This window comes from Formica exsecta, unplaced genomic scaffold (genome assembly GCF_003651465.1).
Source record: "Formica exsecta isolate Colony F162 unplaced genomic scaffold, ASM365146v1 scaffold333, whole genome shotgun sequence".
Taxonomy (NCBI): Eukaryota; Metazoa; Arthropoda; class Insecta; order Hymenoptera; family Formicidae; genus Formica; species Formica exsecta.
Genome location: NW_021850582.1, coordinates 592,505 through 617,340, shown reverse-complemented (window position 1 = coordinate 617,340; position 24,836 = coordinate 592,505). Strand labels below are relative to the sequence as shown.

Sequence of the window (24,836 nt, the reverse complement as noted above, 5' to 3'; positions counted from 1 at the left end):
ATTCTTCTTGAGGATAGCATTTGCCAAGAGCTATCCACCACATCTGTGTTCGCACACGATAAAGTTATTCTTACAATTTTCTTAATATCACGTCGTACCATCAGTGCCAAAATATTACGACTGCTCGGATCTGAAGAGGGAAGAAAACGATTAAATTAAAATCATACAAATAAAATTTATTTAAAATATTCATCGCGTTGCAGAAAAAGAGATGCTGCAGAGAGAGCTCTGACCTTTTTCCTTCCATTGAGAAACTGCAACGTAATATTCACGTAATGATATTGCATAATCTCAATCCGTATGTTTTCGAGGTAAATTTCCTAAAGCCTGATATCGATTACGCGTACCCTTACGTAGTGAGGCGGGGCATCGAAAGCACACGGGATTTTCATTATTCCGCGTTATGCATTAGACGGCGGGCGGCACATACGCATATACTTTATCGAAACAACGCTGCACAAGGGATTCTCGGATAATTAACCCGGTCGCTCGCTAAAATTCTCCATCTAAATTTATATGTTTTTTAGACAGTTCGGCAATTTCGCGATTCAGAGCAGATGCTAAATCACCGCTTAATCTCGCGAGTATTAATCGTTCATATCCGAAAGCGAGACTCTGTTCATCACTCTTAAGTTTGCACGAACCGAATGTTCCAGACAAGTCGGATTAGTTTGACATTGAATATTCAGAGATGAGTATTTGCCATTGTAATTAAAGAAATATAGCAAAGTAAAATTAAGAAAAGTAAAATTAATTTTGTCGAATATTTATATTATTTTCTAATTCAATTTATGAGTATTATTGAATAGAAATTTACTTTCAAAAATTTGTGAGAAAGCTATCGCGATCATTGTAATATTTTTCCGATATATTCGTGCCATAAATTTATACTGTAAAATTAAAAGAATTATTATTTGAGAAATTGTGGAAGGACTTGTCAGGAATACCTTGAAAAAAATTGATTAATTAGCGCCCCTAGAAAGCTATTAATTCCGCATAGCATGAGGTATCTCGTACGTTGAGTAATCATTTCGTAAATAATATAGGCGTTATATATTTTGGCATTGTCTGACGTTATTAATTAATGTTTATTAACGATACATTTTTATATGCTTTATACGAAAGGATGGATTGTGGACTATTCATTCGGAGATGACATTCGAATGCAACGTCGTAACTATTTTCCGGCAAATTTACCATCGCGAAAGTTATCCTAACTCATATTACGACCAACAATATATTAATTGCGCCTTAACCATCTTCGAGTCCGCGATAAAAGTTGAAGTTTTCCTTCATAAAGCCGGATTTCCCGGATCGACAAAGTTGCCACGGGTGATTAATAGTTTCGCCGTTACACCGGTCGGTTCATCGAGAGAGATTGTCTATAAAAACCGCGAAAGTATCGAGGCAGTACTGTGGTAAATTAGGATTTACAAAAGTAGAGAGCAGAACTTACTTGGACTATGCACATATATTTCGCTGTCGCTGGGACTGGAAACACGATGATCGTTTAACGAAGCGACCCGCAAATGTCCGACCGGGCTGATCAATCGCTGAGTGGAATGACCGCTCGGTGACGCTAACCTCAGGTCTCTCATCTCGTTCCCGGTAACCCTGAAATTTGACGAGCGGGTCAATGTGGATCGATTCGTAGAAGGTCGCGTTTGAAACACCATAAAACGTCCTAGCGCAGAGAAAAATATGAGGATTAAGAGGAAGAGGATTAAATTCTTAAAGTTGAGAAGAAACGCTCTGTGAGACAGTGGCTTCCAAATCATGTCCTGCAAAGCTTAAACTTTTTCTGTGGATTGCCACTAACTCGGAGCTACCGAATATATCAATTAGATATTGGCAATTCTCGAATTTATATTTTACAATTCTCATTTAACACGCGCATTATTTTCTAACGCATAGATCGCTATAACATTTCAAAAGCTTTGCAAATTAATTATAGAAAAATTACAATAATTGTGACAGTCAAATTATATTATATCAAGGTGATGTGGTTTAGTTGACAAAAAGAATAATAATAAAGTTCGGCGAACCTTGAAAACAGTTTTCGTTTAATTATGACATTGCTATGTCCTTCGTACGAGTTCGGTTTAATTGGTGCAATTGCGATATTACATAAGCTCGGCTATCAGTTGTCAAGAACACACGGGAAATTTAGTAGATGTGCATTACATACGAAACTAACGACGCATTGTTGTTTGCGATAACAACGGCGAGTAATTAAGCAGCGACCAAATGAACGCAAGGTAATGAGTTACGGCTAAATAAGGCGATAGAGAGAGAGAGAGAGAGAGAGCTAATCGTTCTGTGTTTGGATGGAAACACGCGCCATGGACTTTTATGGCGATTAACTCATTTCCACATTTTGCATTTCGACATACTAGCCGAACAATTTTATCGCGGTTTGTGGCACAATAAATGAGAAATGCTGAAATATCTGCAACGTGATGATTACGCGCTTTGATACTAGAATCATTTTTAGCCAAATTTTTTTTCAAATTCGATATCTGTAAGGTATCGATATTTAACTGCTTGTCGCATAATATTCCTATCTATTCACCATCTCAAAGTAGCTAAACAGCCGAGCAACTCGCGAACCATAACTAGACAGACAGTCTAGTCCGCGTTCGCTAATAAGTTTCCCTATTATGGAGCTTGATAGAAACGGTTTAATTGTGGAGTGTCCTGAAACTTTGTTGTAGAAATACCGATGGAGAGGGAGAGTTGTGTCTACTTACATGCCGGGACCCTTGACGATGTCGCCATTACTGACGACCCTCAGCATCTGAGCGGTGGTCTCGCCATCCAGCTGCCTCATAGATGGTTGCTGCTGTGGAGTCGAGCGATGGAGCGGAAGCGGCGGCTGCCGATGTCCGCTGCCGGCACTGCTTCTCGGTAACGGAAGTGTGGACACCGCCGTCGGCGGTTGAGTCAGCGTTCTTTGAGGCAGATGAGACGTGCTGACGGCCCTAGGCGGAAGAGGATCTCTTCCTATCACAGATCCTGAGCCGGATGCTGCGAGAAAAAAAAAATGTTCATGCTCGTGAAAATCGTATCTCGAATTCTTTGCATCTCCATTCGAAGACACGCGGAGGTGTCTAAATTTATGATCATGAAATAATAAGACATGTGGCGATTCGATTGCTCGAGGCAATGCATTTATTTTAATATTATCGCATGTGTGTATTTATTTTTATCCGTCACTTAGTCTTAAAATTCATAAATTAATATAAAATTCTTTATTTTTCGACTAAGTTTTATATGTAATGCGATTTTTTTTTACTTTCCACGAGTCATTCTCAAAGATTGCAAATTTTCATACGAGATATATTTATGATAATTGCGTATGTATGCGGTGAGATCGCATAAATATTCTCTGGATCGCGACGAATCGATAATCGAATCTGTTCAGGAAATTCCGTTTGTCTCGCTTGAATGGGAAAGATGGGAAAAATATATGAGATACCAGAATGGATATTAGATTGAGTAAGAATCTTTCGTAGATCGTAGTTCGTTCTCTCGAGCCAGCCGTTACGAGTTAACGATGTGTACGCTTCGTTAAGATTTTACAATCAATTATTTAAGTTCGAATCGAACCAAATGCACTGGGAGATTCGCACAGCGTAGAGTGCAGTTAGTACCAAACTAAATTCACATGAGACTATTTCTCCTCTGTAAAATAATAACTTTGCATCGCAGTAAAGAAATTTTAAAACTAGCCAATATTTAAGAAAATAATTTAATTAAAAAAATTTTTATTCGATATTTGCTTCCTCGCAAAATTATTTCGTAAGTTTTATATAATCTCAACTTTATATTTTTCATTTTCAAATCTAAAACAAACTAAATCTAGGTGTATAAAATAATCTCCATTCTATAGGTCCAAATTTAATCGAGTCTCACGCTAGCAGATTCATCCGGATCAATTGCCGGATGCATTATGGGAATGGTATGGGACAGAATAGACAGAACGAGAGATAGAACGGAAGTGTGCAATGCTTGAGAACGATGGTAGACCACCGCGTTTGAGAACAGGCCGACGAGACGGAGCGAGAGGGAGAGAAGGAAAGGACAATTTATCGCGCGCAATTAAGTCGACGTATCCGAAAGCAGGCCAGCGCGATTACGCAAAGCCCTGGATTGCGCTTAGGGACGGGCTCCACGACGTTACGCATCGAACCAATTTCCTTTTCTTTTTCTCGCGTTGCCTCGTAACGAGCGGGTGTCTAACGGGAGGTTTGCGCGAACAGGTTTCCCGGAATAGATGGAAATTAAATGGTAGTCGTTGATCGTCGACCGTGACTGGGAAATCGGCGGCAATCGCTCGGAATTATTGGATCGTTGCGGAATGCATGGGGAATCATCTCTCGCGGACTCGTCGAGATTCGCGACGCGCGAATCGACGGCGGCTGCTACATCCGCGTTCGCCGCGGATCCGATGGACCATCGGAATCGGCGTAATATCTGTCGTGCGGCCTCGCGATTGTTCACGCTTAAACTGGCATTCACGCTCAAACTGACGTTGGGAATGCAAACGACTCGGCGCGATGCCATATGGGCGCAGCAGGAAACTCCTCTCTCGCACTTTACGCATAATAGGCGCTATTCAATCTGCAGAATGTATGGACCGCGATAGCGCGCAGCCTCTCACCTACCCCCACCCCCTCTCCCACCCCCTCTCATCTTCCATGTGAACGTGATAAAGACATCGCGCTCTCGTTGAAATTCCATTCTCCCAATCAAATCGCATTTTAATTAATGCAGAATCTTTTTATATTTCACATAATTCAAAAATTTATATTTGTTGCCGAGCATAAGTTTGTAAACTAGTTTACGTAGAAGCAGGAATATGCGAAAGTTTCTGAATATATATCGCATCCTTATGTATTATACATATATATATATATATAGTTTTCAAGTAAATAGATCTTAACGCGATATTTATAGAATTTTCCATCTTAACCTGTCACGATCTCGGCTATGCAATTGAGAAATTCATGAGCAATAAAGCTGAAATGAAACTCTTATTATGCATAAAATATTATTACGTAATATTTAACTTATGTAGTACCTTTATTAACTTATGCAGTAACTTTATTAACGAGCATACCATCGCATCAGAGCAATAAAGGATTTCAGGAGAGAGTCTCTGTGTAAATAATCAAAAATTGTAGCTGATTATTTCTTTATAATTTTGTTCCATGATACTCCTCAAATTTATTTCTTCTACAAAGTTATTTTTATTGCAATTCTATTTTGACATACTTTAATGGATCAACGATAATCCGCCTTGTAGCAACAATCAGTTTTCGCATTTCTTGCCTACGAAATTATAGGCGAACGATATATTCCACATTTTGTACCACGTGTGTGCGTATTCCTATATATATGTATGTAATCTTTCAGGAATATCTATGTACCATATAACATTTTTCACCTTTATGGACGTGATCAGGTGCACCAAGTTTCTTCGCAAAACTTTTCGACTCGGTCCGTGAAACTCGAATTTGCGCGGATGCTCTCTAGGGAGCGCCATTATATTGTATTATATTGACCGACCATGGACAATCGGATTCGTATGTGACTGCGGAGATGTGGAATGCGTGACGACGCATCCGGGATACCGGTGATTTGCGCGAATTCATCGTCGCAAATTCGCGCACGCGAACAGATTGACATACGTATCGATAACCAGCCGCGACGTGTGTCGCGCGATTCGAATCGAGATTCGACTACTTCTTCTTTTTTTCCTTGCGTAATCGTGTTTCCAATTTCCTGGCCTTCGCGATCGGAATGCGGATGGACGATCGATTGGCATCGTCAGCGATTTCAATGAGTCCTGCACATCCGTCAAAGAATGTTGCAGCGTAAAAATTGACTTAAATTAATTTTTCTTCTCTCGTCAGGTTTATCTCCGTTATTACTAAATTATTACTATTTACACGCGCGAATAAATATGATAAAAATAATTTTATTATATATCTGATACATTTAAGATATTTCTCAAACGTAATATTTTCAACTATTTAAAATTGAAAGCCAATCAATTTCTTTCAACTTTGCGTTATTTTAACGACAAAATTCAAGAATCTTTTCCGATCAGAGTCGGCGATAAAAACGACAGCAGCTTTGATTTGTAAATTGTATGTTAACAGTGAAATATCGCCAATGCAATCTTACATTCAGAGCATCCTTAAGAAAATATTTTTCTAATAGTTTCTTTCTTTTATATAATAACAGTCACGTTCATCTTTCTTTCTATTGTATAATATAATTACGATAAGTTTTTCCAAGATTAAATTATATTCAAACTAAATTATATTTCGAACTGTTCTCGTACAATGCGAGTTGTATAACCATTTGGAATATTCAACAACGCGTGCGCGGTACATCAAAAATACATAGATAATCGGAAACAAGAGAAGAGGGAAATAATTTATAATTGATATTTTCGTGCAATCACAATCGCTGATAATACTTGCACTAATATTCCACATTTCTCGCGGATGTAGTTAAACCCATAAAAGTCAATGTGATATATAAAACTTCAAATTTAACGCGTATGTGCCGGTTGGGCCTTTGCAAAAGTCGCACGGGAAACATTAGACCGTATAATGGATTGGATTACGTAATTTCACTGTTTTAGAAGAGCGGATCTTGCGCGTTTTACGGCATTATAAACTTGTAATACGAGAAAATTATGCAAATTTCGCACCGACTTTATTAAATCAGATGGAATTCGTATGAATTACAATTAACAAGTTTGTATAGCACAAAATTTGGAAATATATGAAATTTTGAAATAGAAACGGAGCTAAAAAATTCAAGGCATCGATTTCATCTTTTGCGTTTTGCACGCACGTACGTAAATATAAGTGTACCACTTGGCACCGAGCGCAGAAGAGATCAAGGTGCGCAAACGAGAGCCGTTATTCGCATACGGGGTGTCCGCGAATTTTCTCGCGTATTTCGAGTCGGCGACGAATCTCTCGTCTTTCCATCTTTATTATAATATTCAGTAATACGAAACTACTATAAATTATATGAATTGTAGATATGAAACGAGACGATTCCGCGAAGCGTTTCAAATTGAAAGGAGGTCTAAGCTGCGAAATTACGCTTTCACGAGGTAGAAAGGGAAAAGCGGGAGGATAAGGGCGCTCTATGGAATTTCCGTGCGAAATGCACGGGGATTAAAGCAGAGGTTGTTCACCTCGAATATCCCAAAAGGCGACAAGGGGAAGGATGGGGATTGGGGAGCTTTCTATGGGGATTTAATGGCTGGCGTCGCGACGCCGGAAGAGGCGTCAAAGGGTCGGTGAAACGAGGATGAGCGTCGGGTCTGGAAGGGCGCGGGTATCGTCTTCCCGGATCGAATCTGGCATTGAATCGTTCGGGGGATTATGAGAAAAGGGTGATTCCTTCGTTTGAGAGCGGTTAATAAAATTCGCACAATCATGCAACAATCGATGACAACGGAACACGACGGCAAGTCGACACAGCTCTATTTACGATTGACCAATTTACAAATTTATTTAATAAGATCGTTTGGCTTTACTTTATTTTCGAATAGCATATTTATCAGCAGCTTTAGCTAATCTCAATATCACATGTGTTTCGGTAATTAATCTACTGAATTTTTATCAATTATATTTAATAAATTATATTTCGCTTTGCAAATTATACTTTAATTTTTTTCCCGGAATTACTCTTTCAAATTTTCGATATCTATTTATGTGTCACATATCTTTATACATATGTATGTGCATTTTGTATAGATTTCTATATTAATTTTTTAAATATATTTTCTGTATTATATGACACAAAGTTAATAAAGAAGAATTCTGTCCCAAATTATATATATATAGATAAAGGAAAATTAAAAAAGATGACTTTGCGCGAAACAACATATTGTCCACCGTCCGAATTTCTTATCACGCATCGTGCTGAATCGTACAGCGGTGAAGGTAAGCAAGCGCGTGCGAATCTGGAAGGATGCTGGATAGGCAAACAGAAATAGATTGTGGCAGCGGCGGGAACGTACTCCCACGGTCATTTGTATCGTCCTCGACCTGTTGCTGTTACGGTCGGACAAGGGTGTTGATTTTTCTTTTTCTTCCCCGACGTACACGCGGACCGTTACCTCCGCGCACGCGGCTGTCCTCTTCTCGCTTTCCCGCCATTATTACGATGAATCGAAAAAGAAAGACGAAGAAACGACGGGGCGCGGTGTGTAGCGTGTGCCCGGGCGTAATAAATATTTTACACCCCCGTGGAATTTCTCGAGCGCGCGCTTGTTTTCTCGTGTGGTACTTTATCCGTATCCTCGCGCGATATCCTCACCGCAACATATAAAATAGGATCGTACCGTCGTACGTCTCTGTTAGAGCATTGCCGTGAAAAAAGTAGCGACAACTAAAACGAAAAGAAATATTGAGCTTTGTCCGTGAGACGTAATTCATCTGAAAAACTTGCGAAAATAATTTATTTATTTATTCAGGTCCGATTCTAATTAAATTTAAGAAATCTGCATTGGAAATATAATAAATCGACAATTGAATACAAGAGAAAATATTAAATATCATTGATAATGTCTTTCGATAGCCCGTTATGGTTAGGCTTGTCTTCATCTTGTCAAATAAATACCTGGGAATCGGAATAGCCATCATTTTATGATTTGAGAGTAAAGGAAATTTTCACGACTATAATTTTCACAATTATTCGTAATATCTTTTAATCGTGAAATTTTTGTCAACTTATTACTTTATCCATTACCTGATTTCACCAACGATAACTCGCACGAATGATTTGCATTTATCTCTAAACAATAACGCGAAAAGAAAATATACGTAAGTTAATAAAAATAAATGCTATATCCGTTGTTGATGAAATTGTACGCCATCTTTTATACAAAGGAACAATTTGATAAAACTTGCGGATTAATCGCGTTGAAACAATGCAACTACTGCAAACTTGGGTTCGCCGCAATGTGATTCCCGTGCGGATTGATCTCCCGCGTTTGAACCTCTCGTCGTCCTCGTCTCTCCAAGCCCGCGCGCAACGGTCCACCGCAATCTTGCCACTATGATTATCGTAGCAAGTGGCCACACTATGGCACCGGCACGAGTGTCGACTCGACGTCGAGTAACGGGATCTGTAGTGATCAAGTAGGTCAAACGACTCGGTATCGTCGCTTTGTCTCTTCGACCGAGTACCTCAAGGTTCGAGGTACATCGTGAACTTTAAACGAAGTACGCGAGCTGACTAGGAATTCATTTTATTAACAGCCATGTAATACGAACGATGACCTTTTTTATGTATGTCTATAGAGAAACGAGAACGTGAATACGAGATGTAATAGCGGAATAAAGCGCGTGCGTTCTGAATTAAAAAGAACTCGTCGAACCAGTGGATGATTGTCGCAATCATCGTTCGTAATACCGACCCTATATCGCTCTTTAATAAAGAAAATTAATATTATCAAATGTCGATTAAATATATTCTTTCGCGTAAATTGCCATCAAATCTCTATTGCGATGTAAATTCCGCATCGAGGGACACGCAATGATGAAATTAGTATTGTAGCTTGCTATCGTAGGTTTTGCAATAGCGATATCGTTTTCCTCGGCTTGCGCAAAAATGTTTGCGAGTTAACGCGAATAGAAATTAGGATCGCGATAGGAAATTGTCGTAAGAAAACGATCTATGTGGAAAAGACTCGGAGTTTATACAGCCGGGAGTTGCAGAGCGTCTAATGACGCTTTTTGCCGACAGCGTAAACTCAAAGCGCAAAAATTGTCGCACACTGACCGATGCATTTACGAGTTGAGGGCGTTCTTTATAATTTTATGAACGGGCCGCAAAAGGTCGTTAACTGAGACATGACCGGAAGGTAACGCGCGTCATGGCTGCCGATCGATAAAGTTCAGTCTTAGTTTTTCTCGTCGACACGCGGTCTCGTGGTTTTCAATGAGAAAACCCAAAAAGATGGAATTAAATATCGGTTTTTCTCGACGGTAATAGTTAAAGCGGAAGGTATAATAATCGACTACGCAAGAAACGTGGAATCAACGGTGTGTTACGACGCTCCGCTAATTCTACAGAAAACCCTCATCTCCATCTCTTATCGAGAACACGAAGAGATATTTTTGCCACGCGAAGATTAACCGTCCAAGCGGAAATGTAATTTAGCATCGTGATGAACGCGTCGATATATCCGTTAGCGATCCAGTTAACGATCGCGTAGAAAAAGGGACTACGTCGACAAACATGAAATCTACGAGTGATCCAAATGGTCGACAAACTAGGCCGTTCGCTTTTTCCTCGTGTTTCGACGTTGTTGCGGAGAACTTCTTATCGATTCTCAATTTCCCGGTCTCTCCGACATCGCGATCAGACGATGGCAGGTGTAAATACGTCTTCCTGTCGTCTACTTACTACGTCCGCAGAATTGTGTCACCAGTTTTTTAAGATCTTTCGACGAAAATAAATGCTAAAGAGATATATCCATTTTAAATAGTCGTGCGTTTTACACAGAAATCGATAGAAAATTTAGATATTTCAAATTCATATTCCAAAAAATCGATAAAAATTTCCGCGCTAATCGTCGACATGTTGACACGCATTACGCAAGGATTGGACGCGAGTAACTAAGGTAACGGTATCTATACGAAGTAAAATCATGCGTTCTGCATCGCGCTTTAAACTCTACTGCATTAATGGTTCGCGTGTTCACAGTCAAATTGACGTGCCCGGCAAAAAGATTCCGTCGCGTGGCCATCTATTCATCAATGACATACCTTTCTCAGATGTTGCCAACAATCGTTCGAGATAAAAACTGAAAGCGGGACGCGAGAAATACCATGTTGCTTTAAAGTGAATGCGTTGAAATATTTGCTGAAGCAATCGATAAAACATTTATTTCTCTCTCTGAGAAAATAACACTTGAGCGATGAAAAATGTAGCTCTGCCAAATTTAATCGCATCAAAATAATCTAATGGTCGTATCTCTTTGGTTCTTAAATTAAAGATAATTTAAAAGTGACCTGAAAAAAATAATTTGCTAAAATTAATCAAACTGGTTGAGTGTTGTTATCAAGAATTAATTATGTAAGTTATTGGTTGCGATCAAGTTATTATCGGCCGAAAATAGCCACCGTTACTTTCGTTCTCAGATGAGATCAGATTAAGAACGAATGTATGCCATTTAAATTGGAAATAATGTGAAAAAACTTGATTTATAATAAATTTATGATTCTAAATATAAAATACAAGCTTATGCAAATTTGCGAGAGATTTAATCAAATATTTAACAGTCACACACTAAATAGAGAGAAAAATTTCTAATTAGAGTAATGATTTTCACCTAAAGATATCCAAATTATTTAGATACGCGAGAAGACGCGCAAAAATCACCCAGATGTGAAAAGTATCCTGTTAAATTCGCAGATACAAGAAGGTACCGCGGATCGTTAAGCCGAGTATTTGCCTATATTTAGCCGTATCTATAAATACTCAACAACAGCTATAAATGTGATATCAAGAGTTAACATGGAATCTTAACATCTGTGTCCTCGCGTACGACGATCGCAGCGATTCAATGATCGAAAGTGCCGGTACTCGAGTAACGGTAGTTGGCGAGAGGAATGCTCCCCGTGTATCGGGAAGGATCAGCGCGTAGCCGGATAAACGACCGGAGTCCGGGTTCCGAAATGTACACTCGTCCGATTTTTCGACGGTCTTTCGTACGGTCCTCTCGCAACGATCGATACCAGCTTCGAATTTAATTTTCGGGAAGGAGACAGAATGGGTTCGACATTGGAACGCGATTAACATTTTGGTCTCTTGACGTTTTCTTTCTCTCGGGCTCTCATTCGCGGAAAGAAACCATTCTGTTGTGCGGCACCGATTGCGCGGGTGACCCTGATACGCGTCGCCTCGTAAATTATTCTTAGACTCCGATTTATACGCGCGGGCACCTTTAACTATTCGCGGATTAACGGCTCGTCGTCCCTTGCCGCGCCTCGTTTCGTTCGGTGATTTAATCGAAGTTCGCAAATTATCTCGCCGTCCACGATGGACGTTTTAATACTGAACTTTGCCTGTCTTTGGAATTCGAAGAATGTCTCGTATTAACAAGCTCTCGCGAGCGAACGTGCAAAATCGAAAAAATTGGAATTAAAAAGATCCGTGAAAAAAATCAGTTTTTTTTTCTTTTTTTTAATGATGCCTTTTCTTGCGATACATTAAATTGCGCTCCAGGTTTGCTTTCTGTCGCACTGACTTTTTGGCATATTAGATAATACTAATCTATCTGATATATAGTAGATCTGACTGTAAAATGAAATCGATGAAAATCGTGTATCGCATTAACCTCAATTAAATTAAATGTATCAAATTAAATGCATTAAATTACGTGTCAAAATATCACGATTGCAACTAATAATGTAATTCCATTTCAATTATCTTGCTTCAAATATACCCGTACACTGTCGAAGCTTGCGAGTTTCTCGTCGTCGAGCAATAACACGCAACATACGTAAAACCATTAACTTTCTCGTGTCGATATTTCATTCTCGATATAACATTCTCGACAGTGAAGGGAAGGTGCGACATACATAATGCACATGGTATACGATACGCCAAAGTCTCAATCTCTCGCTGTGATTGTCATTTATACCGAATCATACATATATACAGAATGGTCACATATTTTGAAAACTTATCGGTAGCCTTTATACGATTATCTCATATTAAATTGTCTAAAGAGTGATTAGAATGCAGATTGCATATATTATATTATACGTACTGTATTTGCCAGACCAGCAGCTGCCGCAAATCAGACCGACTTTCCCGCCCATCTTCCTCGCGATAACGAGATGCGCAGCTATCAAAAGGACTTCGCTTCCTGCCGTAAATCTAATTAACGGCGTAATCGACGTATCGTCGCACCACGTGCCTGTCATGGACACCAATCGTGTCCGTGCGAACGATCCTTGTCCGCCTACAATCGTTCGTATCCCGAGAATAAATCGTCGAGAACAAATATCAGCGACAAAGAGTAACCGTTGATCGATGTATTCACGCAAACGGTCTAAGTCAACAAATTTCCTTCATCAAAATCATTCGCGCGACCGTTCAATCGGTCGGTTACTGTTCCCACGAGACATGAAGTGGCGAAACTTATCCACGTGAAAATCACTCTCCCGATTTTTCGTAATAATAAAATATTTTAAAGTATTCCACGTATACATGTAATACGAATTACGACGAGATGTCTCTTTGAGATTGACGAATAAAAATTTCGAGTACTATGTATATATTTTTATGTTTATAATATATTTTATTAGTTAAATGAATATCTTTTTCTGTATATATATTCATTCAATATTTAAATATATTCACGAAATTCTATTTATTCGAAAGGATTCGAAAAGAGATTTAAAATATACTTATTGTTCTTAGAAATAATTTCATAATTTAACTGCAGGCGATAGCGAGAAAAATTTCAGAATAAAGATCGTGCATCGATTATTTCGAAAGCCGATACAATATAATTGACAGGTTTTATACAATCATTCTGTCAGCACAGACGATAAAGTAAACGTTGAAGTATCGAGCAATACGAGCTGTCACGAGTTTATCGGTTTATTGAATTAGCAACGAATTAACCATTCGCCAGAAATGGAAACACGTCGATCTACAGTTCGGGTTTTTCGTTTGAAGTTTCTCTATGTATTGTTTCGTTTATCGCTATGAACTAAATACACCGGTCTATTTCCATATAAATTTCATATCACTCCAAATCAAAGTTATAGCAATAAAATTTATGATATAGTAACATTGTTTTGATAAAACAAAAAACATACACATATAACGTTATTTTTTAATAAAAAATCCTGATGTGAAAGGATGTATAGTAATATATACAACTTAAAAAACTAGGAAGACTGGATGCACCCCATAATAATTTATCCATGAAATCAATTAAAATGTTGTATGATTTTAATTTTATTTTCATATTAATATTATTGAAATGTCTTTCCATTCCAAAAATACGCGAAAATTTTGTTGTCATCATTCTAGTATCAGATTTCAGAAATTTTACACCGACACTTGTATACTTCAACTATACGTTCGCGGCGTCACCCTATATTTTAAGATACTGCGAAAACCATTTCGCGCCTGAGGTATTACGAGGATGCTCACGATTCTTATTTTTCTTCGAGGACGCGTAAAAATTATCCAGACGCTTCTTACATCACGTCGCGTGCACCGTCATCCTTAACGAGCATCTTCCTTGAAATGTCACGACCTCGAGTGAACTTTTAAGACAATCTCATAGCTCGCGTGTCTCTCCGCAATAGCTCGCCGATTTTTATATCCGCGACACTTCGCGAGCGGCTCTCGGCGAGAATTTTTGTCAAGCCGATCGTAATCCAAACACGATTAATATTCTTTGCTACGCGTTTTTAAATTTCACCCGGTGTGACACAATATACGTCGCCTACTTTGCGCAACAATTCTAAAAATACATACGTACGCGCGGATGTTTAGCAATTTGCACAAAGTTTGTAACTATCGTTCAATAGAGGAGCGATGATTTCGATTAACCGATCAAACAATTATACACGCATGTATATTTTTTATAAACGGTTATCCACACGAGCGTACGATCACGATCCGCGCACCGATCGATGCGGACTGACACGCATTCACGCCGCACGCGAGGAGTCGCGTGGAGTCGCGTGGAGTCGCGTGGAGTCGCGTGGAGTCGCGTGGAGTCGCGTGGAGTCGCGTGGAGTCGCGTGGAGTCGCGTGGAGTCGCGTGGAGTCGCGTGGAGTCGCGTGGAGTCGCGTGGAGTCGCGTGGAGTCGCGTGGAGTCGCGTGGAGTCGCGTGGAGTCGCGTGGAGTCGCGTGGAACCGCGTGGAGCGCCACCGACTGACAGACTGACTGACTGACTTGCGGCTGCTATCATCTGGACCGGACAATCCAGGCTGTCTGTCTCACCCCATCCGATTAAAAGATCCCCGCAACCGGGAACTGTTGCTTCGATGATTCGACGATCGAACGTGAAGGATGATATTTCGAACAAAAATATGCGCGCATGTATAGTTTTTCTTATTATTACACAATCTTGTTTTTAATTTTTTTTTTTAAATTCTGAATTATATATAAATTAATATAACTTTATTTTTGTTATTTTTTGTTATAGAGAAAAAAAAGAATATTTGTATAATTAATGTTAATTGAAGCAATGATTTTCTAAATGTGTGCTTTTGTGCTATTGTGTTATTTCATTTTTAATAATATAATTAAACATCGATAGCTCTGAAATTATATCAATAGATTGGAAATTGATTGAGCATCGATACTGTTGGGACGTTGAATAGGTCATCAGGAATTGCTCGTGAGAATACCGCGTAATATAATAAGTTAATTATATTCGTTAATTTCAGAAACTTTGTTCTTTAATTAGTAGAAGTGATACGAATCCAACAATGTAACAATATATTCTATAAAACTCTTAGATAAAAACATATATAAAAACATCGATATTGAATGAGCGAAAGTATCTCGATATCTTAGCGAAATTATGCATTCACGGTTATACGCTTCGTTAGTGAAATCTCGCTATTTCAATTTCATGCTTCGCCAGCCTGATGCTTTTAATTAAATGTTCCCGATAACAATCTAGAGATTATCGCGACATTATTCTGCATCTCTCAGTGTGACATCGCCAGCTTGTCAAAAATAAAATGTTTTAAACGTCATGTGTGAGACTCTGTTAAAATTCGACGCTGCTTTATTTCATTTGGCTGGATGCGCGATTATTTAATTAAGATCATTATTCTCCCTTTCACATTTGATGATTCTTGTAACGTGCAATTAAATACATAATTATCACTAGCATTTTCCTTTCTATATCTATTAATATGCATTTCTTCATTTTTATTCTCTCTATTCCATATTAAAATTACGAGTTTGAATTTACGATGTTTGATTTTCGTCTTGGATCATTTTATCAATATACAATTACATTCTATTTAAATATACATTTCTTCGTGTAACATTTAGATGAAAAATTCTCTGATAAAGAATGATTTATGATCAATTTGAAATTATTTCTTCCTTATCGAAAATTTGATGATCACATTTCGTACGTAAGAAGTGTTCTCTATAATTTTCACATAGATCGATTGCCCTTTTCGCGAGATAGTTTATTTTCCTAGCTTGAAATGTGATAAATGAGCCCTCATGCATGAACGCGTTGCGGCTTACACGGACAATGAAAGTTTGATTTTTCACCGAGGTCAATGGCAGCCAATCGATGAGGTAAACCGCATTACCAAAGTGCCAATCACAGACGCGCTGCACCGACAAGAGAAGCTTTGGAACTTCAATTGTAAAAATATCCCATTTTCGCGTCTCTTTGACCTTTTGCGATGCGATGATATCAAGTGTTATCAAAGTTGAATGTGATATGCTCAAGCATATTTTACAGGGATAAGAAAAGAAAATAAAATTAATTTTATAACATCTTATAACAAATTTCGATATTCTATGACACATAAAAAAATGCTTTTCATCTATAAAACATTAGATTTCTTTATAAATCATGTAATATCGAAAATCGAAACTTTACTGAAATTATATAGATGATTTCTACGCTCGAGAGATGAAATAAAATATATTGACAACTTAAATTAAACTATCGTTGTTATCGTAATTACCACGATTGGCATTGGAAAATTTCAAACAACCTACGATTAAATATATAGGTTGTAATATCCTGAATAGGAGTTTCTCTTGTCTTTTTCGATCGGACGAATGTCAAATGTACATATAGCAATCTATCCGATATCGACCCAATATTATCCCGTCAGGAATCAATTCTTTTGCGGTTTCAACCGAAAACCCTTTTTTCTCCTTCTCTTTTTCTCTCTCTTTGGGTTTTTATAATTCCTCGAAATCCGATGGACTTTAATTATAGAGTATCGCGCGGTATTCCCTCGTGTTCGCCACACAAAGGGGAAAGGGGAAGAGTATCGGGGAAGAGAAAGACTAAAAAATTTCTCACGCGACGGCAGGCACATAATCGATCGGGCACAGTCGAGGGACCGCGGGAGAAGAGTTCCGTCCGCGGGCGCGCATTCTCCCTCGTCGATATTTAACGATCCCGCGAGGAATCATAGCAACGAACAGGCGAACCATAGATATCGCCCGCGGCTGTATAGAACCTATCTACTTCAAGAGCCCGCGTCATTCGCGTATGTTATTGAACCCGACATAAAGTGCAACGAACAAGTCGCCGACGACGACGATGTCGACGGTGCACTTATGGCGTCATTGCCCTTCGCGTCGCGCGGACATAGATTACGATAATGCGTTCGCTGCGTCAAACAACGTTAGCGACAATGCAACGACTTTCCTGCACCTGCCAATATATTGTGCAAAGTCGTTCCATTGCCGAGGAAGCTGTTTCTGAATCGGCTACGAATACTGTTCCGCTATTAAGGCGGTTGACGCGCGATTAATATGACGGTTGGAAAACATAAGGATCATCTCGAGAGCGACAGACGGCTGTCACTCAAGTGGTCTTTTAGCCGCTCCGTAAAGATATTATCACCTCTCGAAGGAAAAATTAACTAGCGAACAAAGTTTTCTGAAGAAAATTAATTAGGGCGATTAGAGCGTTCTCGATTAATCGCCGGACGTGTCGGTGCACGTGATCAAACGCGTTTAATCGCCTAAGTAACGAGATCGTGACTTCTTTACGCTCGAAGTTTTCCACAGGGAATAATAATAACGGATAATTAATTATACTGTAATCACGTAAGTTTTACATCTTACATATTTTTTTCATGATAAATTCCATGAATCGAAAAAAAAAATAATTACACATTTTTCTCTATCTCTTTCTCTCTCTTTCTCTCTGCGAGAAATTTTTTAATCGAGACGAAGAAAAATGTGTATCGATTCTCTCTCTTAGTGCTCCTAGCTTTTATTTAAACTAATTTTATCTATTTATGAAATATATTTTACATCGTCAATTTAATCCTCGCTGTCAATAATATCTGCTCATCAGAAACGAATTCAAGTTTCTAGGATTGCTAAAGATAGTGGCTTGGGTGTATCTCTATCTGCTTTTAGCTTCATTTATTTTCAGTCGGATAGCTTTTTGTACAATTTATATGTATAACGAGTTATATATGTACACATCTTAATAAATGCTTAAAGTAGTATAATCGAATCCCTTAGTTAAAATTGAATAAATTTCTGCAATTATTAATAATGTCGTTGCTAATGGCAGTCACTGTATTTCGTAAAGACAGCTTTATTGATTTTTCGCTTGATCATGAGAGATATGTTTAAAAAAGGAGAGCTATTTAGAACTCTGTATTTTGGCGACAATATATTCTAAAAAATCGCCTAGACGGCCAAATTAAACGATATCACATATGACAATAATTTTGTCGTAATTTAGCTCTGATTGCACGCAGATTATAAAATGCGCGAAAATGAGATCCTATAAAAGGTGTAAATTTGAAATTACTCGAATGTGGGAATCAATCAAAGAATATTGAAAAAAGTTGTCTAGAATTTTTGACAAAGAAACGTTATCCTTATTATAATAATAATGTCATGACTTATACTTACATTACGAATTAATTAACTGGCATGCTAAGAAATAAGTAAAAAAAAAAAGAAAAAATTAAATAGAAAACATAACCGTCTTGGATTACAACAATTTTTTCGATGCGATTGTGTGATGTAAATCTTAATGATTAATATATTTTAAGAATATACATGCACTCTCATACATAGACAACTACAGACACACAGTTGCAGTTTCACCATAATTTCATAATAGCATAAATTTAGTATTTCATTGCTATTTATCTATTTTAGCGCAATGAAAATTCGATCTGCGTTATCAATCGTAACGAATAATTGAAGTAAATTACGATGAATCACTATGTTTATAATCATCTCAGAAACGCACTCATTCATACACGTACCAGGCCGTGTTCCATCTCGCATCAATTATAAAACTTTATTCGTCCTAAATTATATTTGCATTATTCAAATTGATTCTCGGATTCAACAAATTGGCAAGAAGTCGTGAATAAATGTAAACTATAAATCACACATACACGGCCTGGTCCATAATTACAAGAAAGCGGCTTGCATCGCTATGTATGCTACCGCAAGCGCAGGTACATTTGGTAGCGAGAACATTGTGTTTAATCCTAAAGAGCGAGTTCTGGCTTAGCTGTTGCTTAATCATTAATATTTTGCAAAATCATTACAATTTTCTACTTCTAAAGAATCGAACGAGTACAAGTTTCAAAATGTGAAGATTTACACAAATAAGTTTATTTTTGTAAAGAACTATCGAGTGTCTGAATCACTGACAGAAGAAATTAAGCAAGATAACAGTTGCTCTTATGAAAAAATTGTTCAAATACGAAAATTAAGATTATATAAGACGAGAATGACTATATCAAATTTCTATTATACTTATAAAATATAGGCTGAAAAATTATGTACGTGTGGAACCTTTCCTTATTATTATAGCTTCTCTCTATTTAGGATTAAACATTTATCGCACAAGATCCGTGGTCACGTCGGGACGAATCGGTCGGCCGGTCGTGTGGCGATTTGGAACACGACCTCGTACGGTCACTGCCTGTACACTCCAGCATGGTTGAGGAGCCACTCACCTGCAGCCCGTTTACACGGTTCCTGCTGCTTGATCGGCATCTTCGTCGCCAAGACGTCGCGTACATCCGCGGTATCGATCGGCTTTACGATAACGTTTACCTGCCCGTTGTCGATCTCCGTGCTCATTGTCGGTATCGTTGTCGTCGTCGTCGGCGTCGTCGTTGTTGTCATCGTCATCGTCATCGTCATTGTCATTGTCATCGTCATCGTCGTCGTCGTTGTCGCCGCGACAACGACGAGTCTTGAATCGTGAGCTTCTCCAGGCTGTTCCGCGACCGGCAACCCTCGCCCCGAGTCCGCCATCGAGGTGCGCTGCTGTTCCTGGAGTAAGCAGGCGCTCGATAACAGGTCCCATTGGCGGAGCTTCTCTCGGTCGAGCTCGAACGACGTCGCGGACATTCGGACGTCCGGAATCGAGCGAGCCGGGGGAAGGTTGCCGTCCTCTAAAAAATGATTCCTGTGGTCCGCTGTAGTGGATTTGCGGTAGGCTTCGTTCTGCGGATCCCATACGTAGCCACCCGCGCCGATTCGTTCCATCGAGGTTCCATAAGCGATGACGTCGTTGCCATCGTCGCCATCGTCATCGTTCTCGATCGATCGTTTTCGCGTTTGATGATCGTGATCCTGTTTCGTTCTACGTTTGACTCGCGACCGCTCGCCGCACGATGACTCTTCCGTGCAAATGTCCCTGCGTAGAGTGATGTTGTCATTCACGTAAGTCGCTCCTCGGGTGATCCTACCACGTGACTTAGTGTCACCGTGCCTTCCAGGTCTCGGCGGACTGTCCAGATTATCTAAAGATCTGGCATTCCGCAGACTCACCCTTCTCAGACTCTCGCGCCAGAGACTGTCCTGCTCCCAAGGATCCTCGGTATGGAAATTATTATCAGTCGTAGCACCATGATCGTCGGATGACGACAAATTCTGCAGTGTTGCTTCGATCTGACTGGTCGAAGCGACTGAAACCGCTGTCGCCGCCGCTCGGTTAGCTCGGTTTCGCTGCTCTACTAAATTTTGTAGACCAACGTCGTCGAGTAATCCCTCTAGAGATCTCGACCGACGATGAGACGTTTGTGCGATGTGTGTCGGTTCGGTATTATCGATGCTGCCTGGATCAACAGATTTATCTCTAAGACCGTGGGGATACAAGTTTCTGGCCTCGGGCAACGATACATCTGGCAGTGGATCTGTAGACTTTACTCGGCGCAGTGTATCGGCCTCGTAAAAGTTACGTTTATCTACGAGAGCGGCCTTGTTGTCGCCCAACAGTTGGCAAGTTGTACGTCTTAACTCCGCGGCGATGCGTCTAGCCTCGTCTATATCGTCTACTTGAATCTGCCGCGGTATCTGTCGCGCGATCGGATTCACTATACGACCAATGTCATTACGCTTGTTCAAGCCAATCGCGGCGTCGTCCCTCTGATTGTTGAGCTGAGGTAGTCGCGAGGTATAACCGATCATCGGTTTGGCAAGCTCCATGTCGCTCGCACTGTTGACACTGGCTTGGAGATCGGAATAGTAATAGGGCGCTCCCGATTGATCGCTCTGAGTACGCTGTTCGCTCACGTTCGGCAAATACGACTGTTGCAAAACGGGATTAGCGGTCTGCAATGCTGGTGTCGGGCTGGGGTAATGACTCGAGTCCTGGCTGGAGGTCGATCGATGATTCGGTAACACGTGTCGCACACACGTGTCGTGACTGGCGGACCTCGAATGGCACGAGAATCTCTGCTCCGTGTACGCGTTGGCGCGATTCACCGAGGACGTGAACGCATTGACGGCGGAGTACATCGAGGATTGCGCGCTGGCGGGTCTCTGACAGACCATGGACGTCGCGATTGACGCCGCGGCCGACGCATTCGAGTAACTCGAATCCCTGCTGTGAGAAACTGGCAGTGCACTAATGCTCTGCGACGCGCTCTGCATCCTGTCGCGCGGCGGCGGTTCATCGCTGTCGGGTCGAATCGCCGGCGAACTGCGAAGCGGCGAGAAGCTCGCAACGTTCTCGTAATGCGTATCACCAGTGAAAGACTGCGAGTGTTGATGAGCAGGGGGTAGATCGGATACTCTCATAGACGGTAGACTGCTCGCCGAGCCAGTCTTGTTTTTGCTGGAGTAATCGAATGGTCGGTCGAGATTGTTGGACATTAATTTCATCTTTCTCGACAGATCCTGACACGTGGTTTTCTGCAGTTTATCGACCACTAGCATGTTCTCGTTAAATCCGTAAATGCTGTTGTAGCTCAGATCCTTCGCATAAAGATCCACGTTAAATGCATCTCTAGCTTGCAATTCCTCCAAATATTGATCGAGGTCGATACTCGCGCCGTCAAAGCGACTTCCCAACGACTCCAACTCATCTAGACTGTCCAAAACTTCGCAAACATCGTCGCTGACAGGTCTCCTTTTCAGTTGTCTGTGGCGGGCTTCCTCCTCTGAATTTCTAAGCTCGACCGAATCGCTCCCGGATGCACTCTCCAGTGATATCCTGCTGCCTCTGAAGGTGGAGCTGATGGTCGCGTCGGAAAATCTTGACGGCGGCCTATGCGTTTCCACCTGACCCATCGCTTTGTTCCAAGATTTTGGAGAGTCGCGATTCATCGAATTATCTTTTGTCATAACCATCCGAGGCGAGACCTTTTTTATTTCTAATGATTCCTGCATATCCAATGAATCTAAATCATCTAATGGTGGCGGTGAGGTCGGTATCGGCGGCGGGGAGACCAGTTCACTGTCCGATGAGTCATGTAATTCTGCGATCATGTTACGACTAGCTCCCAAGTAATAGGAGGCTGGTCGAAAGGTGTCGGACAAACTGAAACGTGGATGCCGCGGCGCGTCTATAGAATCGAGATCCTTGGACGATTCGTCGTCGGCGTCGGAACTGTCGGATTTAAGCGCCGTCAGAATGTCGGGCAAATCACTTCTGGAATGCAGCGAATTCTCGTTGATCTTCTTCTTCGTCAAGGATGTTTTATCATTATTTTCGTCTTCCTTCTCGGATAACTGACTCACCTCCATGTACACCGGTTCCATTTTGCTGTCCGACACGCAAACGAATTCGTAATGGGATGTGTCCAGCGTGGAATAATCACCGGAATCGTGCTTTACACCGTCCTCATTTGGTGCCAGAAGAGAGCGATTCATTCCGTTCTGTGTCATCTCCACGTACGAGCTTTCCTCATGCTCCAGGTTGGCAAACAGGCTTTCCATTATCTTAGGATTCGGCCTGTCGTCGCTATTTGGATCTAATATAGCCTTTCTGGGAGACATAGGAAGATAATGATCTTCGCTGTTGATGTCCTCTTGCTTCGAAATAGAAATGATCGGATCATTATCATCGGGGAATTGATCGCCATACGTTAACAAAGATTCAGTTATGCTTGTTCTGGCACAATTTGAACTCGAGATAATATCTAAATCATCGGATGGCACGTATTGTTCAGTCAGATTGTCTTTCGAGCTGATCATCTTGCTTCGAGATTCATCAGAATTTTGCACTTGCATACTAGTATAGAGGGTATCCGCAACGAAACGTTGCGCAACGACTTCATCTGCTCCATTTTCTTTTTCGACAAATTTTCCATCGTCTCGACGTTCCGTATTACTGTCAATGTCATACTGTAACGTATCATTATTACCGTCATCTTCACAATGTTTTGATTCTTGCCGCTTTTCACACTTTTGCTGATTAATCTGTTGCGATTTTCGTTCAAAGTCTGCTAGGAGATCTTTGACCGACTTGTTACTGTCAGTCGAAGCTTGCTTAGCGTGTCCTTCTACGTTCTTGTGCTTAGAAGCGTTCTCCGAAACGCTCGGATCACCCAGAGCAAAGCTACGTATGACGGACGAGGTCTTATTCGCGCAATCGAGTTTCGAAACATGAGCTTCGGTTGCCTGTTGCGGCGACACCTTCAGCGGCTCCTGCATAGACAACACCATTGTGGCGGGACTGGCGCTGTCCATATTCATCTCAAAGGACCTGATTCGGCTTTGCACCAGATTCATGATCTCGGACTTCTCATCTTCTATTTTTGGTGACGCCGCCGTTTTCTTAGGATTAATATACTGATAAGAAAATTCTTTAATAACTTTACTCTCGTCGATGCCGGGATCCCATTCATCGTTATCGTCCTTGGCATCCCATTGTACGTTTTTCTGTACCTGCCATAACTCGCTGCTGCAATATTCACGCGTATTATCCGATGTGTTGTTTTCGATTTTACCGCCGGCTTGTTGCCCGTCGAATTGCCGCTGGTCGTAGCTGTAAGCGGTCGAGGTCTTCAGGATTCCCAACGGTTTCTTCGGAGTCTTGTGCTTGATCGCGGAATCCTCGTACGTAATATCTGGATTCGACCTCCTGGACGACGATCGCCTATCCATCATTGACGGCGCATACCCGTAATCGTTTCTCATCAGCGGCGGGAAACTCACCTCGTCGTAACCCGCGTCCGGCGGTATGCCGCCCGCGCTTCCACCCGAATTCGTCTTGCGAGTGTTCAACATTTGCAACTGCGACGTCTGATTAACGCTCGTGCGGCCGCCGATCCCGCCGGGGGATATCGTGAGATCCTGGACGATCGACGTTGCCGCCGATGACCGGTCGTCGCCGGCGTGCCGGGGGCTCCTTCCTGCATGCGTGGGTCTGCGCGTGCGCTTCCTCCGGACATCTCCCAGCTCTAATTCGTTCGTTACAAAACACAAAGACACGAGTAACGTCCGTTACTTACGAATGTGTATGAGAAAAGATATCTTTTTTTAAATTTATACATTCCCTTTTTTCTACACCCACCATACAGAACTAAGCCAGTTCGCCAAGCGCGGTAACGACATCGAAGATCATTGCATTAATAAGTAAAAATGTACCAATCATCTACGTTAATCGCAAGTAATTAGAATATCTTTTGAAAAAATTATATATATATATTGATATTGATTAATTTGTAAGAAGAGTTTTACATCTCAGAAATATAGAATCAAATTTTCGATAAAAATTTGACAAATAAATTACACGTTAAAGATAAAAATATTTTGTTGCGCGATTCAATCGTGCAATGATCCCGATAATCGACTAATTGATTTTGCGGTTAATCG

The 24,836-nt window shown here is 40.6% G+C and overlaps 1 protein-coding gene across 9 annotated transcripts in view; it reads right to left on the bottom strand.

Moving 5' to 3' along the window:
* The window catches only part of LOC115238383, a 122,033-nt gene that overhangs the window by 18,244 nt on the left and 78,953 nt on the right, over positions 1-24,836 (bottom strand). For all 9 annotated transcript variants that reach the window (XR_003884492.1, XM_029812148.1, XM_029812155.1 and 6 more), the window contains 3 exons: positions 19,742-24,421; positions 2,751-3,027; positions 1,457-1,614 (listed from right to left, as the gene is read on the bottom strand). Coding sequence is in view for 8 of the 9 variants with exons in the window: in XM_029812148.1 (XP_029668008.1) it covers positions 1,457-1,614; positions 2,751-3,027; positions 19,742-24,421 (5,115 nt within the window). In the remaining variant the exon portion in view is untranslated. The remainder of the gene's footprint in view (positions 1-1,456; positions 1,615-2,750; positions 3,028-19,741; positions 24,422-24,836) is intronic.